At 40.0% G+C, this 17,696-nt stretch overlaps 1 protein-coding gene across 1 annotated transcript in view; it reads left to right on the plus strand.

The window, feature by feature from the left end:
* The first annotated feature begins 3,013 nt into the window (after positions 1-3,013).
* The window catches only part of tmem94 (transmembrane protein 94), a 74,314-nt gene continuing 59,631 nt past the window's right edge, over positions 3,014-17,696 (plus strand). The window contains exons 1-5 of the mRNA XM_051918734.1: positions 3,014-3,260; positions 11,647-11,878; positions 12,711-12,830; positions 14,987-15,114; positions 16,928-17,064. Of these exons, the coding sequence (XP_051774694.1) occupies positions 11,786-11,878; positions 12,711-12,830; positions 14,987-15,114; positions 16,928-17,064 (478 nt within the window). The 5' untranslated portion in view covers positions 3,014-3,260; positions 11,647-11,785. The remainder of the gene's footprint in view (positions 3,261-11,646; positions 11,879-12,710; positions 12,831-14,986; positions 15,115-16,927; positions 17,065-17,696) is intronic.

Genomic DNA, 17,696 nt, shown 5'->3' on the forward strand with positions numbered 1-17,696 from the left:
TATAGTGCCTTTCATATCTATCTATTAGAGTATATAGTGCCTTTCATATCTATATCTATTAGAGTATATAGTGCCTTTCATATCTATCTATCTATCTATTAGAGTATATAGTGCCTTTCATATCTATCTATCTATCTGAGTATATAGTGCCTTTCATATCTATCTATCTGAGTATATAGTGCCTTTCATATCTATATCTATCTATCTGAGTATATAGTGCCTTTCATATCTATCTATCTATCTGAGTATATAGTGCCTTTCATATCTATATCTATCTATCTGAGTATATAGTGCCTTTCATATCTATATCTATCTATCTGAGTATATAGTGCCTTTCATATCTATATCTATCTATCTGAGTATATAGTGCCTTTCATATCTATATCTATCTATCTGAGTATATAGTGCCTTTCATATCTATATCTATCTATTAGAGTATATAGTGCCTTTCATATCTATCTATTAGAGTATATAGTGCCTTTCATATCTATCTATCTATCTGAGTATATAGTGCCTTTCATATCTATCTATTAGAGTATATAGTGCCTTTCATATCTATCTATCTGAGTATATAGTGCCTTTCATATCTATCTATCTGAGTATATAGTGCCTTTCATATCTATATCTATCTATCTGAGTATATAGTGCCTTTCATATCTATCTATCTGAGTATATAGTGCCTTTCATATCTATCTATCTGAGTATATAGTGCCTTTCATATCTATATCTATCTATTAGAGTATATAGTGCCTTTCATATCTATCTATCTATTAGAGTATATAGTGCCTTTCATATCTATCTATTAGAGTATATAGTGCCTTTCATATCTATCTATCTATCTGAGTATATAGTGCCTTTCATATCTATCTATCTATCTATTAGAGTATATAGTGCCTTTCATATCTATCTATCTCTATCTGAGTATATAGTGCCTTTCATATCTATCTATCTCTCTGAGTATATAGTGTCTTTCATATCTATATATCTATCTATCTATCAGACAGACCACCTTCCAGGTAGGCCGGCCATGTAATAGGTCCCAATTTGGTATGCGTACTAGACAGAAAACACAAATGTGGGTACTAGTTGTATTACATTTTTGAAAATAGATCTTCGTCTCAGTAGTAGAAGACTTCAGGATATCCACAGGGCCAGCCTGGCATACCTCCGCTGGCAGAGCATTCCATAATTTAGCAGTGTAAGCTCTGAAAGCTGTCCCACCAGTTCTTTTAGGCTTGGTTCTCAGTATGTTGAACAGACCAGTGTTGAGGGACCTTAGATTGCGAGTTGGAATGTAGAGTGAGAGATGCCCCAAAATCTAAGCAAGAGCAAGACTGCCTCACACATGGATCGCCTGTACTTTCAAATTGACACATCTACAAACTGATGGATCTGTCACATTAGGTGACTGCGTGATGAATTGGCTGCACAGTTTCAAATGTCCAAGGTATCACAAGCTCGCCCTTTTTATGTGACAGCCAATAATTTACTGCATGGTGGAGAGAGTGTCTGTGCAAAGGGTTTACAGGTATGGCGGCGAGTTCAAACACAGTCTGGGCATTTTTTTCATTCTCTTGCACATAAGAACAGATGAGTTTCTGTTCAGTTTGTGAGGCCCAAAATGCTCACGTTTTTTTACAACTCATCTCGCTGTATTACTTTGTGAAATACTAATTTATTAAGCCAGCCTTAAATTGTACAGTGGTAAGTCTGTTTCGATTCTGTCATGCATTTACGAAGCACTGTTCACCGGATATACTATTTATATCCCCCTTTCTTTGCATGTCTTGTTGGCTTTTTTTTAATCAAACTTTCTAGCTCTTTTGTGGATGCCAGATGACATGATGCGTGAACATACACTGCACAATTATAAATGTGATAAATGGCTAAATAACTACTTGACGTAAAGAGTAACAATAGTGCATAATGTATTTCTGGACACTTTCCTTTTTCAAGATGGGGATGAACTGTGGACAGAAGCTCCTGCTGGCTTTCTCTGAACTGGTCTCTAGGTTTAGCTGACCACAGCACCGAAGAGACGCCATTTTTGGGATGGCTGGTATGACTGATATTTTTTTTTTTGCCCTGGCCCAATATCCTTTGGTGTGTAGATGGTCCTGGAGGTTCAAGAGTGCACACCCAATGATGTCCTCAGCAGAGCAAACCACTGTCTGCAGAGCCTTGTGGCTTCCAAACCAGGTGGTAATAAGTCCTGGCAGAATGTAGAAAACATCTCAAGGAGAATTTCAAGAAAGGACCTGAACACTTCAAGGAATGAGAGACTTTTGAGGTTTGTTCTTAAATTTCCATACCTTTTTAAAAGCATATTTTCACTTTGTCGATCTGGGTAATTGAGTGTGGACTGTCTAGCAAAAATGGCAAATGTATCCATTTAAAAACAAATCCACTATACAATAAATTGCGTAGAAAATGATGGGTCTGATTACTTTCTGAATCCACTGCAACTGTGAAGTGTGCATTGGGCTTGGTAAAACTCCACTGCAGTTTATCAAAGGAAACTATCTTATCGCAACCATTGTGAAAATTAAAGTGGCCCCAATATAATTTAATGTTATGTGATCATTAAATGTTATAAATATTCCCGTGCTTTAGAGACAGGAATTTACTAAGGTTTTCAGTGACTGTGACTAATGTACCCGGATTGAGAATATATATAATATAAAAAAAAAACTTTAATTATCATATGCAAATCAGTGAAATAGGAACTGGCTTACATAAGCTATACGAATGAGCAGCCTTATCAAATGCTTTATCTCCGAATAGCTGCAATTGTTCGCTAGTTTTTTGTTTTATTATTTTTGCCTGATTTTCTCACGCTGTCATCAAGCGTGACTCCAAAATCCGACGAGGTTACCCACTCAGCTGACAAGCGAGCCGCCGCGGAGGAAGTGAGGGCACGAAGGCACCTAGCGTCACTTGTAGCTGAAGAACTCGGCCTGCTACCCGCCCTCACGCTTCGTCCAGTCATTTTTGTCATTACTAAATTCCTCGGAGAAGCAGCCAATGAGGAACGATCTTAATACGTATGCCACGTCGTTATACGGCGGATGCCACTAAAAATGATGGCCTCCAGCTACTGCTTGTAAGTTAATACGGTGCGGAAACGGCGAACAGAAGTGTTTGGCAAAGACAGCGGCAACACGGTGAAGAAGAAAGGGCAGACAGGCCCTAGGGCAAAGGAAGGGGAAGCGGACAAGTGCCAGCGGTGCCCGGTACAGGTACTGGCGACTGTTGTACAGGTAGGAATGCTTCAAGTCAGTGTTGTCACGTTGTGGTTTGAGTGCCGAGAAGTGCAGACGTACTCGCGGTGTTTGTAACAAGAAATGTCTTCATGGCTCTGACTAAGTCGCTAGGGTTCATTTTGTATAGCCATTGTAACACGGAGCCTTGAAGTCGGTCGTGTGTAACGCGTCGTGTTGTAACACCCGGCGTACACCTTCGGTGACTCTGTGCTGGCAACTCGCGTATACCTGAGCATCACGAAGCGCCGCGTCTTCAAGACGGCAGGGAAATGCGTGGGGCAGCCGTTGTTCGAGCGGTTTCTTCATATGCAGCCGGAGTCCTTTAAGCAAAGAACGAACATGTCCGATAAGAAATGCATACATTTTATACTGCTTCAGAGATTTCCTTCCACGAAAAAGTGAAGGTTATAACATAGCTGGCTATGATCCAGTGAGGGGCGTCCACTAACCCATTGCGGCTGTAATAACCCATTTTGCTGGCGCTCGTGTGTGTGTTTTGCAGCCGGTTTTTCCGATTTTCAGAGGAACCTCGGACAATTATTATAATAATAATAATAATTAATGATGATGATGATTACGCTTTTCGTGTAAAATCAACAATTTTGGATAGCTGTCATCTGACAAGAGCGTCGGGGTGACCACGCCCCCTTTCTGCACGATGTGAAAAATCCAGAAAGGAACTTTTTAGGTTTATGTAACATCAAGCAGCGAGAACACCTTGAATTTTAATTTGAATCCGTTCTAGTTCGAATGAAAGCCGTTTCTGACCCACTTAGTCTCGGGTCGGGGGTCTGCTGGAGCTTATCCCAGCTAGCATAGGGCGTAAGGCCATTGCAGGTGCCTACTGAGTGCAAAGATGCAATGCCTTCCAAAACTGTTCAGGACCCCTTTACCCTTTTCAAATTTTGTTATATGTCAGCCTTATGCTGAAATCATTTTAAACTAGTGGAAAACGTGGACCCTCAGATAAAAAGGAATTGGAAAACAATTGGATTGAAATGGAAAGATGTAGGGGTCTTTGGAGTAAATGACTAAATCTGTTTGTGGTGGTGAACAGGGGAGCAGTAGCATTTGATGCTTGGAACATTATGGTGTCATTGGTCTTGTGTAAGTAAAATGAGTTTAGAAGTACATTTTTACTTCCTGAACCTGTCTGCCCACAGTCTGTGGTTTTGGATTTTCTTCTTCTTGAACTTGTCTCATTTGTAATAGTTTGGATGTAAGGATTGTTGGCATCAATGTAGGTTTCGAAACAAATGAGGAGAGGTGTCTTTATTTTTCAGCTTTGTCAAAGAACTTCTTTCAGATATGTAATGTAAAGATTGGCGTAGGCTAGAGGGTGGCTTTTGCAGGGGTGTAATCTACCAATAGAATTGTTCAGTTTGATGTTTAGGGGGTTTGTCAACAGAGGCTCCCTTGGCTGTAAAAGAAAAGGAGCTGTTGATACCGTGTATGTGTCTTGTAAATCGTGGTGCCTTGCACTTCTTGTGGAAGTTATATTGTGTTTCGGTAGTGACCTAGTCCTCATCAAGCAATACACGATACTCCAGAATGACAAAGTAAAAAGAACATTTAAAAACTTTATGCAAATTTATTAAAAGTAGAAAATTGAAGTATTCAGAATTTTTCCTGAGTACTTCATTGAAGCCCCTTGGGTAGCGAATACATCCTGGAATCTTATTTAAAGTTTGACACAACAAGCTTCACACACCTGGATTTGAGACCTTTTCTGCCTTTCTCCTGTGCAGATCTACCCTGAGCCGTCAGGTTTTCATCGGTGGACAGCTATTTTAAGGTCTGTTCAAATCTGGGCTCGGCTGGACTATTCAAGGGCATTCACAGAGCTGATGCCAAGCCACCCCTGTGTTGTCCTTGCTTCTTTCTTAGGGTCGGTGGCCCTTCGGAAAGTGAACCTTCTACCCACCTTGATGTTTAGAGTGCTCTGGAGTAGGTCTTCATTAACAATACCTTTTGACTTTGCTCCATTTAGCTTTCCTTTGACCTTCACTGGACACCCAGTCCCTGATGCTGCTGCCGCCATGCTTCACCATTGGAATGGCATTGCACAGGTGATGAGAGTGGTGCCTGGTTTTCTTCATGCTTAGAATTGAGGCCAGACGGTTCAATCTTGGTTTCATCAGACGAGAGAATCTTGTTTCTCACAGTCTTGAGTCCATGTGTTTTTGTGGCGTCATTGTTGGATAAGTCACGGCATCTTGTGATGTTGTCATTAAAAAAAGCATATTAAAAATTGGGTGCCATTAATCATTGCTTACCCATCACAGCAGTTGTCAGCGTGGGCACACAAACTTTAGACAAAAGGCAGTCATGCAAATTAATTAATACAAATGGCCACTTGTGGTTTCTGTTTCCTCAGATATTTCCTCTTACCTTGGTCTTTTCTTCAAGTACATTGACTACCTGCCTGGAGGAGATAGAGGCATGGATGAGACTCAATTTTCTTCAGTTGAATAGATCCAAAACAGAAGCCATCGTAGTTGGTACATCACATCATCTCCGCTCTTCTACCATCACCAGTATTACTTTCTCTGGCCAAAATATTCCTCTCTCCACATCTGTTACTAATTTGGGTGTTAGAATGGACTCCCAACTTACTTTTGACACCCACATCAAATATCTATGTAAGTCATCTTTTTACCATCTCAAGAACATCGCCAAACTCCGCCCATTACTCACCCTGGCAGATGCAGAGAAGCTCGTCCATGCCTTTGTCTCTTCCAGGCTGGATTATTGTAATGCGCTCCTCATTGGGATTCCTGGCAAGAGTATCCAGAGACTCCAGTATATTCAGAACAGCGCTGCCAGGATTCTGATGAGGGTGCGAAAGTATGATCACATCACCCCAATCCTGAAAACCCTTCACTGGCTCCCTGTCCCACTCAGAATTGAGTACAAGGTCGTTCTCCTCACCCATCAGTGCATTTATGGACATGCCCCCCTTTACTTACAGGAACTCCTTACCCCTCATACCTCCTTATGCTCCTTCCGCTCTGTACACACTAACACCCTTCAAGTCCCCAGAACTAAGCTCAGCAGCATGGGTGACAGGGCGTTTTCATCTGTGGCACCGAGGCTGTGGAATGCCCTCCCTGATTACCTGAGAGCCCCACAGTCGACTGAGGCCTTTAAGCGAAACCTAAAAACTCATCTTTTTAGAAAGTCATTTTGTTAAAATATTTTATAGATTCTTCTGTTTTTTTATTATTCTATTTTTACTCTGTAGCACTTTGGGATTGCTAAAATATAAAGTGCAATATAAATAAAATTTATTATTATTATTATTATTATTTATTATTAAGTAACATGTCTAAACGGCTATCGCTGCACAGCCTTCTTTTCATTAGCGCTGTGGGGGAGGCCCGTTTCTTAAACATCATTGGCCAAAACAAGGCACACACAGTACAATGACAAGAAAAAGTACATGAACTCTTTGGAATTAGCTGGGTTTGTGCATTAACTGGTCATAAAATGTGATCTGATCTTCATCAGAGTCACAAGTCTAGTCAAGCACACTATGGTTTTCATTGAAGACACCTTCAAACAGAAAAAGTTCGTGAACCTTTTGGATTTAATAACTGGCAGAACCAACAAGTGGAAGCTGCAGGTCAGACTTACTCAATGTTCAGGTGGAATTTTGGACCATTCTTTGTTACAGAACTACTTTAGCTCAGCCATATTCTTAGGATGTTTGGTGTGACTGGCTATTTTGAGGTCATTCCACTGTGTTTCTTATTGAGTTAAAGTCTGAGCTATGACTGGGCCACTCCAAAAGATGGGTTTTCGTTTTTTGAAGCCATTCTGTAGTAGATTTACTTTGATGTTTAGGGTCATTGTCCTGCTTCATCACCCAACAGCCACCCTGAAAAATTATCCCGTTGAATACCGTGGGAATTCATTTGCCCCTCAATGACGGAAAGCTGTCCAGGCTCCAAGTCAGCAAAGCAGCCCCAAATCATGAAGCTCCCTCCATTGTAATTCTCTGTTGGGGTGACGTTTTTATGTTGGTATGCAATGTCCTTTTTGTGCCTTAGTACTGATGTGTGCTCTTCCTGAACAACCAAACCGTAGTCTCATCAACTCACAGCAATTTTTCCCAATAGCATTGTGGAGTGTCAAGATGCTCCTTGGGAAACGTTAGACATGAAGCAAAAGTATTTTTGTTTTTAGTTTTTTTTACCCCAGAGAGCACAGTTTTCTGTGAGACATTCACCTATTCCAATTATTCCCTCAAGCCGTTAGCTGTTACTCTTGGGTTCTTTTTACCTCACTGAGCATTCTGTGTTGTACCTTTATGAGTCATGTTTGGCTGGTGCCAACATCTAGGTAGAGCTGCCACAGTGCTAGACTGTCTCACTTTGTACACAGTTGGTCTAGCTGTGGTCTGACAAATATCGAAACTTTTTGAGGTGGCTTTAGGCAGATGAAAATTCTTGATGGTTGATATTCTGGGATCTCTTTTCTTATAAGTCTTGCTTCACATCATCAAATTCTTCTTGTGAATAGCTAACTCTAGATGCTTGAGTCTTTTTTTTTTTTTTATTGGTTTAAATATTTGTAAACCACACTTCCAGTCTTGTTTCATTGGTTGGACAGCAGGTTGGCTAACTCCTGACTGCAGTTAGCTTTTGTTGAAGTCGATAGCCTCGGGTTCACAGACTTTTTCAAACCTACTCTGTGAACCCACTGGTATGAACAAGAACAATTCAAGAAATTGTATGGTATTCATTTTAAAGCAGACTGTGTTTGTTCATTATTGGCATTTAGATGAGGACTAGACCATATCTACACTCTCTCTCTCTAATATATATATATATATATATGCAGCCAAAGTAAAAAGTATGTGAACCCTTTGGAATTATCTGGTTTGCTGCATGAATTGCTCATAAAAATTGACCTGATCTTCATCTAAGTCACAGGTGCTGATATACACAATGAGCTTAAGCCAATGACACACAAAAAATTCTATTTTTTTATGTCATTATTTTACAACACATTTAAAGTTCACAGTGGTAATGGAAAAAGTGAACCTTGGGATTTAATAACTGGTTGACCCTCCTTTGGCAGCAATAACCTCAACCAGGTGCTTCCTGTAACTGCAGATCAGACCTGCACATCGTATGGGGGGAATTGAGCCCATTCTTCCCTGCAGAACTGCCTTAACTCTTGCGTATTCTTTGGTTGTCTTCTGTGTATGGCTCTCCAAGTCATTCCACAGCATCTCAATAGGATTGAGATCTGGGCACTGACTGGGCCACTCCAAAAGGCGGAGTTTGTTCTTCTGAAGCCATTGTGCTGTGGATTTGCTGCGATGGTTGGGGACATTGTCCTGTTGCATCACCCACCCAGTTGACGGACAGACACCCTCACATTATCCTGGAGAATTTGTTGATAAACCTGTGAATTCATTTTCCCCTCAATGATGGCAAGCTGTCCAGGACCTGATGCAGCAAAGCAGGCCCAAATTATGATGTTTTCTCCACCATACTTTACTGTAGGGATGATGTTTTGATGTTGATATGCAGTGCCCTTTTTATGCCAAATGAAAGTTCTGCTTGTTCCTCCCAAATAGTTCAATTTTGGTTTCATCACTCCACAAAACATTTTCCTAGTACCATTGTGGAGTGTCCAAGTGCTCTTACGCAAACTTCAGGCATTCAGCAATGTTCTTTTTTGATAGCAGTGGCTTCCTTCTTGGTGTCCCGCCATGGACTCCTTTCCTGTTCAATGTTTTGCATGAACAGAGATGTTAGCCAGTTCTAATGACTTCAAGTCCTTTGCTGTCACTCTAGGGTGGTTCTTTACCTCATTGCTGACTTTGTGCTCTTGGGGTCATCTTGGCAGGGCACCCACTTCTAGGCAGAGTAGCCGCAATACCAAATTGTCTCCATTTATAGACAACTTACCTAACAGTAGACTGATGAATATCTAAAGTCTTTGAGATGACTTTGTAACCCTTTCCAGCCTTATGTAGATTAACAATTCTCGATCGTAGCTCTGCAGACAGCTCTTTTGTGCGAGACATGATTCCCATCTGGATATGCTTCTTGTCAAAAGCTCAAACTCAGACTTTATAGTGTTTTTTTTTATCAATCAAAGTAATTATGGGCTACACCTCTGAACTCGTTTCATTAAATGGACTCCAGGTGTGCTAAATTCTGACTGCAGTGAGCTTTTTAAAAAGTCATTAGTTAAGGGCTCACTTACTTTTTCCTACCTTCAGTTTCACAGTTTGAATGATGTGTTCAATATGGTCAAAAATTCAAGTGTTTGTTCATTATTGTGACTGATATGAAGATACGACCATGTTTTATATGGGAATTAGACATAAACATAGATAATTCCTAGGGGTTCACATACTTTTTACTTTGACTGTATAAAATCCTAAGCCTAAACATGTAACGATTTTGTGCAATGGTTTTATGTGACTTTTTCTGTCACGCTTTAAATCTGGCTTATTTTAAAACCTACTTATATATGTTTGGTATCATTCTTTTCAGAATTTATGGAACGTTAATGTGATGATGTTAGATTTTCATATTCTTATTCTGTTTTTAAATTATAAACTAAAAATAATCAAGAACTTGTGTCCCGCAAGACAAGACTTTTTGTCAAGAGATTTAAGAGAGCCCAGGGCCAGACATAAAAGACATAGAGTAGAGCAGCTGCTGTACAGGCTTTTAATTGTTTGAAGTGCAGCGCGAGGTGCAGATCACGCGGCATGATGGCAGCAGCAATCCAGCAGCTGATTGAACAAATAGGAGGTAAAACAAAAAAAAAAAAACTGTTTCCCATTATATCACTGTTTAAGAGAGGGTTTCGGAGTAGTGACCGCATCTCCTTGGGGTGCGTTCAGCCCTCCTCTTCACAATGCTGGGTGGAACTCCCTAGTTTTATGATAAATTTATACATAAATATCGTTATTTCCCAAAGGGGTTTCATGCACGTTTTCATGCCATTATCTGTATGCTAATCCAACAGAAATGCCAGACTCGCTTGTTTTACTAATAGTAGTTATAATCTGCATGACCCAGTGCACCACCTAATTGCAGACCATCTGGTATGCAAATGTCAAAACATTTCACACTGGTTGAGAGCCAAACTTCTCCAAGTCCTTTAAAAACCTGCATGGGAAGTTGGACATTCAGGGATGTAATTAAATAGTGTTTAATTTCAGTTCTCATTTGTCATACACACAACAGGTTGCATTAGTTGGACACTAGTCAGGAAAGGCTGGGGTTTGGAGCTGTGAATATTTATGCATTTTACAATAAAGGGTTTTACTGATGTAAAATTATCAATTTGTACTTGTAACAAATATCCTAATCCACAGCTAATGGTTTTTAAACTAATTTAAAAAAATTCAGAGTTTCCTTTCCACCATATAGAAATAGATGAGTAGTAACCCAAAGGCCGTTAAACTTTTCCTCTGGCAATGCTGTACCCTCACTGACAAGTGAAGTGCACATGGGCTTGCTGGGTCTTGGTTTAGCACAGAGCTGGCGCAGGGTTCAGTACATGTTGGCTTTGATCCGGCCCTAGGCTGGGCTCAGTCTGTGTGGTTTCCATGTTCTTCCCTATGGCTGCATGATTTTTTTTTTCTTTTTCTTCAAGGCATTGCATTTTTCCAGTTGCATCCAAAATATATGCAGCTTAGGTTATATAGCTGCACTTATCAACACCCACTCTTGCAACAGGACTTTTATGCTTGGCAATGGATTGATGTTTAGCTGGAATTGGTTTCTGTGTTGTACCCATGTCTGCCATAATACTGTTTGGCCTCTTCAAACCTAAAGCTGAATGAAACAAGTTCTGAAATGGATGGATATAGATAAATGTTGTAAACTAGAAAAAGTGAAATCTAGTTTCTCACAGCCACGAATTGCATAAGAGGGTTCAGTTGAAGGATGGAATCATAACACACTACAGCTGATATTCTACAGTCAACAAATGTTGTGTGGCTTATTGCTACTTCCATCCACCCATCCATCCAGCTATATCCCAACTACTGGGTCATGGGGGTCTGCTGGAGCCAATTCCAGCCAACGCAGGGCGCAAGGCAGGAAACAAATCCCGGGCAGGGCAACAGCCCACCGCAGGGCATACACACACCAAGCAAACACTAGAGACAATTTAGAAACACCAATCCACTTAACCTGCATGTCTTTGGACTGTGAAAGGAAACCAGAGCACCCGAAGGAAACCCACGCAGACATGGAGAGAACATGCAAACTCCACGCAGGGAGGACCCGGGAAGCGAACCCGGGTCTTCTAACTGCGAGGCAGCTGTGCTACCACTGCACCACCTTGCCACCCATTATTGTTACTTCCATTAGTTTATATTTGTTTCTGTTTTTAATTTCAGGAGAATTTTACTGTTTTCATACTATGAAAAAGCTTGGGATGGATTCACTGAGACTTTTATGTTTTCAGTGAGATTCATTCTGGTTCCTGCTTCCGACATGTGAGCACAGCTAAGGGGCCAGTTTCTGAATCTCCAGTGTATGCTGGATACCAGTGCAGCTCTTCAGTATTCGTGGTGTAACACAGCATGTTCCCAACTCTACCATGTCATGGAGCTGCAGGATAAAACCCAGGTAAAACATTTCTTCTTTGCATAAAAACTTTGTCAAAGTACTGCCAGCTCAGCAGCACCTCTGCATGTGTCTGTCCCTGTGCATGTTTCTCGGCATGCATTAACTCTCATGTGTAGTTCAAATGTAGTTTTCAGGGAGTAAATTTACTCCCATTACATCTAATGAAACAATTCATCCAGTGATTCAGTGTTTAAGGTTCAGGTTTATAAGCCCGAGAACCTTGTTTGAAAGGAAAGTGCTCAAATGATTGATAATGTTGTTTTTCCCTCAATTTTACCCCTAATCCTTCCCATCAGCCTCTTTGGTTTTGTTGACTAAGGTGGACGAATGTTGCTTCTCAGCTGGCTGATCTCAGTATTCTATGTTTGATATGTTGAGCTCTGTTTGGTACTAGCTGCTAAAATTGGCTGAGCATACTTTAAAGTTACAAGCATCCAGCTTTTATATGTATATATTTACTTAATTGATTTTCATTACTAATCAGCCTATATATTTCACATATCATACTGCACTCGTGTTTCCTTTCTAGTGACTGTTATGATTATGAATAATGTTAATGGAATTATATACAATACATTTGATTGAGTAGTTGCACCATTTCCAAAGCAGTTAATTAATGATGACTTCTTTCTTCTGGATTATTAAAGCATTACATTTTCCCGGCCAATCGAATGACCTCCATGTGTTCTTTACACTTAAAGAATAATATTTAATGCTATTTCCCATTTTGCAATTTATAACCTCTCTATTCTAAAACTTAACAAGCATTAACATATAAAAAATGTGTGTTATCACAGGTAATAAACTTTTTTTTTGTCTTTTTTTATTTAAGGAGACAGTTCCAGTTAATCTGGGTCTGTCTACATGGCAGGCTTTGACTATCCTGAGAGACCAGCTCTTTCATCTTCTAGAGCAGCAGCAGAAGCTAGACAGGAGGAAGACCAGTTGGAAGGTGCATCATGGATTGTGTTTGTTAAACAAAATTTAGTTAAGTCATGGTCATTATTGGCATATGTACTGATAACAATTATGCTGTTACAACATATGGTCAATCATTTATCCAAAATCAATTGCGATTCAACGTGTTACCTAAATTGAAATGTAATGTCTATTCAAGTGATGTACAGTTGTGCTTCAAAGTTTGTGAACCCTTTAGACTTTTCTATATTTCTGCATAAATATGACCTAAAACATCATCAGATTTTCACTCAAGTCCTAAAAGTAGATAAAGAGAAACCAGTTAAATAAATGAGACAAAAATATTATACGTGGTCATTTATTTATTGAGGAAAATGATTGAATATTACATATTTGTGAGTGGCAAAAGTTTTTCGTGTCAGTTTACACTGCAGTAAAAAAGAATATTGCATTTTCATTCATGACCACAGAATGGTTGTCATAACTAAAAGCAAAGAAAACGTATTTCAATTTGCTTAATAACAACTCAAGTGATAAATGATGTCATTTTATATATAATTGTATGTATGTGTATGTATATGTATATAATATGTATGTATGTATGTATGTATGTATGTATATATACATACATGGTGGTCCAGATCTAACTATGCAACTTTTAATGCAATAATTGCATAGTTAGATCTGGACCATATATATATATATATATATATATATATATATATATATATATATATATATAATCTCCATTATCCAACCCGCTGTATCCTAACTACAGGGTCACGGGGGGTCTGCTGGAGCCAATCCCAGCCAACACAGGGCGCAAGGCAGGAAACAAACCCCGGGCAGGGCACCAGCCCACCGCAAGACACACACACACACACACTAGGGGCAATTTAGGATCGCCAATGCACCTAACCTGCATGTCTTTGGACTGTGAGAGGAAACCAGAGCACCCAGAGGAAACCCACGCAGACACAGGGAGAACATGCAAACTCCATGCAGGGAGGACCTGGGAAGCGAACCTGGGTCTCCTAACTGTGAGGCATCAGTGCTACCCACTGTGCCACCGTGCTGCCCATATATATTATATAAAAAACACACACACACACAGACTGACACACACCAAATGTCCAAAGCGCACACGTTTATTATGGTCTTCAATATTACACAGCACCTCACAATGCCATAATTGGCCAACTCAGTCCCTTCTTTCCTTTATTCTCTCCATACTTCTGCTGCCTTTACTCCCAAGCTCCATCTTCTTCCTCACAACTTCGGCTCGTCTACTGGAGGAAGGCGGCCTCTTTTATAACAACACGGATGTGCTCCAGGTGCTCTGTGACGATCTTCTGGCAGCACTTCCTGGTGTGGCAGAAGTGCCACATGAGCACCGGAACCACTCCGGGTGTCCCTGGAATTTCTTACAGCGGCAATTCCGAGTGTGGTGGAAGTACTGCCATCCAGGGCTCCACAATCCTCCAGGCACCCCCTGGCGGTGAGGTATGGTCTCTCTCCTGGTCCTTCCAGGTATCCCAGCTGGGCATAGCCCCCAGCCGTCCGCCACAATATATATATTGTATTTATATATTATTATACAGTATATGTATGGACAAATAACCATGCATCTCAGGTGGTTTTGTTGTATTGATCTATAACTAGCCTTGAATTTGACCGTGGGAGGAGGCAGATTTGTGGAATTTCTCACAGAATTAAAAATCTTGAGTAGAATATTTTTTAGAGTGATCATGTCTGGCCAAGACTGATATTTCTTGTCCTGTTTTTGTAGCAGCTTCAGGTGCTCTAGCTTTCCTCCCACATCGAAAGATGTGTGTGTTGGGTTATTTAATAACTTCAAATTAGCCTAATGTAAGTGACTGAACCTGCATGCACAAATGTGTACTGGAATGGACTTGTGCTCTATTAAGTGTTTGATCCAACCTTGCACATGATGATACTAGGATAGACTCCTGCCCACCGCATTGCTAAGTTAATTTTAGCAGGTTCAAAAATAGACAGATAGGTGAAGGATGATAAGTGGCATTACATGTCTGTAGTGCACTTTTCCCTTAATTGTATCACCTTTTTATTTTCAGTGAATTGATTAAGTGGATAGGTACAAATAAGACTAGTATAACTGTGAAATACAGAAAATAAAAATGAAACTGACAATGACCTCCCATATTGCAGGAGTTTCTGGGATGGCGCTTTCTTCATCATAATAACCGTTTCTCTAGCTTCCATTGGCCTGGTGCTTTATTGATGCTGTTGGCCGTCATCCTACTGTTCTGCTGTCATGGAAGCCAACCACAAGGAAGGTAAGGGGGTTCCTGCCTCTTTCACAATCAGTTTTGCAATGGTCTTTATCTTTTTGGATGTACACAGGTGCAAAACACACCTGGCTGTACTGGTCTTTTGCATCCACACTAACAAAAATTCTTTTTTGGAGTGAATTGTATTCTAAATACTAAAATTTAAAAATGTTAACAGATTATACATGTAACCCCTGAAAGGGAATCGGCTGTTTTATTTTCAGTATCACAAGTTATGCTGGATTTTTTAAAAATCAGTATTTTTTTTCTAACATTTGGATTATATGATTTCGAATGAGTCAAATGTTTGCTGTCTGTCTCCACCAATTGAGCATATTGAGAATTTGTGTGGAAAAAGAGAGTAAGATTTCTTTAAGCTATCAGACATGCATCATTTTAAAGACAGGTGGGAGGAAATTTAATTGCAAAAATTATTTAGTCTGAGTTGACTAACCCTCAAACCACAGTGCGTTTGGTTGTGTGAGTGATGGGCAGGGTTGCACAGTGTTGAGAGCTGCTGCCTAACCGTTAGCCTTTATTTACATAATCTTAGCAAGTTAAAGACGTATTATGTTTACGTAAACTAGCTACACAATGTGACATCCAAGGGACTCAATCCAGCTGGTCAACATCTAACCCAGACAAAATCAAACCGGTTTAGTCGTGGGGTCGACTCCGTGTTCATGAGAGCTGACAACTAATGAATGCTCATCTGGAAGAACAGTGCATCTATTGCAACCAGTAACGGCACACTGCATGATAATGTGCAGTGAATACACTTGACTTGAGCATTCCTAGTTTTCATCCTCTTTTTCGGTACGTTTAGCATTCGTTTGCTCATAGGTTGATGGGTTTGCTGCTTCTTGAGCAGCTCTTCTTTTATCCACCCTAGTGGACCGCTTCTTCTTTCTTTCATTGGCATCTTTTTGCATTAAAACTGATTAAGTGTTTGTGTTGCAATTACTTAGTATGTCTTTAATTTTTCACTTAAGTCTTCAATCTACCTCATGAATGATTTAAGATATGAAGAGGTAGGGGAAGTGATGGCAAAGGTGGTAGGGATGAGAACGACGCCCGTACGCATGCGCCGCACAGCCGGCCGCTACCGAGAGTGGATTCTACAATAAAATAAAAATAAAAAGAGGAATAACCTTGGAGGTCAATAATCACCCTGAAAGTGGATAGTAGACATCACATAGTATATGTGTACCAAAGGTCAATAGGTCAAATGGTTTGTGAGCTACAGGTGATTTAAAATCCTGGACAGACAAACGAACAGCCACAGTAGCATATTATATAAGAAGATGACGAGGAATATAGAGCATCCATGTTTTGGACCTCAAACAGAAGCAATGCTTGTCAGTTTCATGTTTTATGTACCACAACAGAATGGAAAAACAAAAAAGGGTGTAGAATTTGGCTGAACTTGCTGTAGCTGTTAACCCTTTGTACAACACTAGCTGAGTCAGGCAGCATGCTACCAGCTGTCACATAAAGGGTTGAGTGGGTCTGTGCTGGAAGATAGGAATGCAGTCTGTAAGCGTGATGAGGCCAGAGGTTTTTAGTAATTTAAATGGACATGGTCTGGCAAAGATACCACCAACCTGCAGTCAGCAAATCTGATATGCCCCACAGATAAAAGTAGTGCAGTTTGATATCAGCGAATTATTGATTCATTGCCTTTCACATTAGGCGCAGACTACCGAAAAATGTCACAGTTTTGTGTTCTCTTTAGCACTGGTTTCATATTGTTGTCCTCCCCCTTCCTCAGAGGAGGTCCAACAGTGAATCTGATTCACTTTCATTTTTCTCTCTTAAGCCAGGGGATTGAAGTTGTTAATGCTGGAGCCTTGCTGATACTGCTGCTAGTAAACCTCTTTCTGATTGGAAGGCAAGAGTGGCTGAAAAAAAGTGAGATTGTTCGTCGCTTGCAGATGATCATTAACAAGCTGAATGGTAAGTACATTTTCTTCCCAATTTCTGTTCATTCACAAATATTTCTGGTAGAGAAATTTCTGGAATTTATTTAGAGGTTTCCTAAACTGAATGCTGCTTTCTTTTTTAATGCAACTGTGATACATTTTCACACACAAAGAACATAAACTACTTTTATATGGAAGAATATGAAACTAGAAACTTTTTTCACATTGTGCTCATAGTGTATGAATCAGCTGCTTAACAACAGTTTACAAAGTCTGTTAATTCTGGTTGACACTTGCTAACAAACAGACCTCTGGAACAGCAGTTTTGGGCCAAAAATTACAGGATGTCCTTCAGCAACTGAGAGCAGTACCTAATTGCTGTGATGGAGTTTTTTTAGCATTGTTTTTCTGCATTTCCCACAGTTTTTTTGTTAGGCCAGGCAGCCAACCAACTCGAAAATCGCTGCCAATTTTTTTTTTTTCTTTTCCCTAAACAATTGCATCATCCACAGACATCTTGTACATGACCAGTCTATAGTTTTTCTATCCTTATGACCAGCATCAGGGTTATCATAAATCTTTATTAGTTCATACCAACGTGCACAGTTGAGTACCATTTGCTGTGCCAGTAAAAGTTCCTATATTTTGCATTTTTCATTTTGCTGA

Source organism: Erpetoichthys calabaricus, chromosome 14, assembly GCF_900747795.2.
Source record: "Erpetoichthys calabaricus chromosome 14, fErpCal1.3, whole genome shotgun sequence".
Taxonomy (NCBI): Eukaryota; Metazoa; Chordata; class Cladistia; order Polypteriformes; family Polypteridae; genus Erpetoichthys; species Erpetoichthys calabaricus.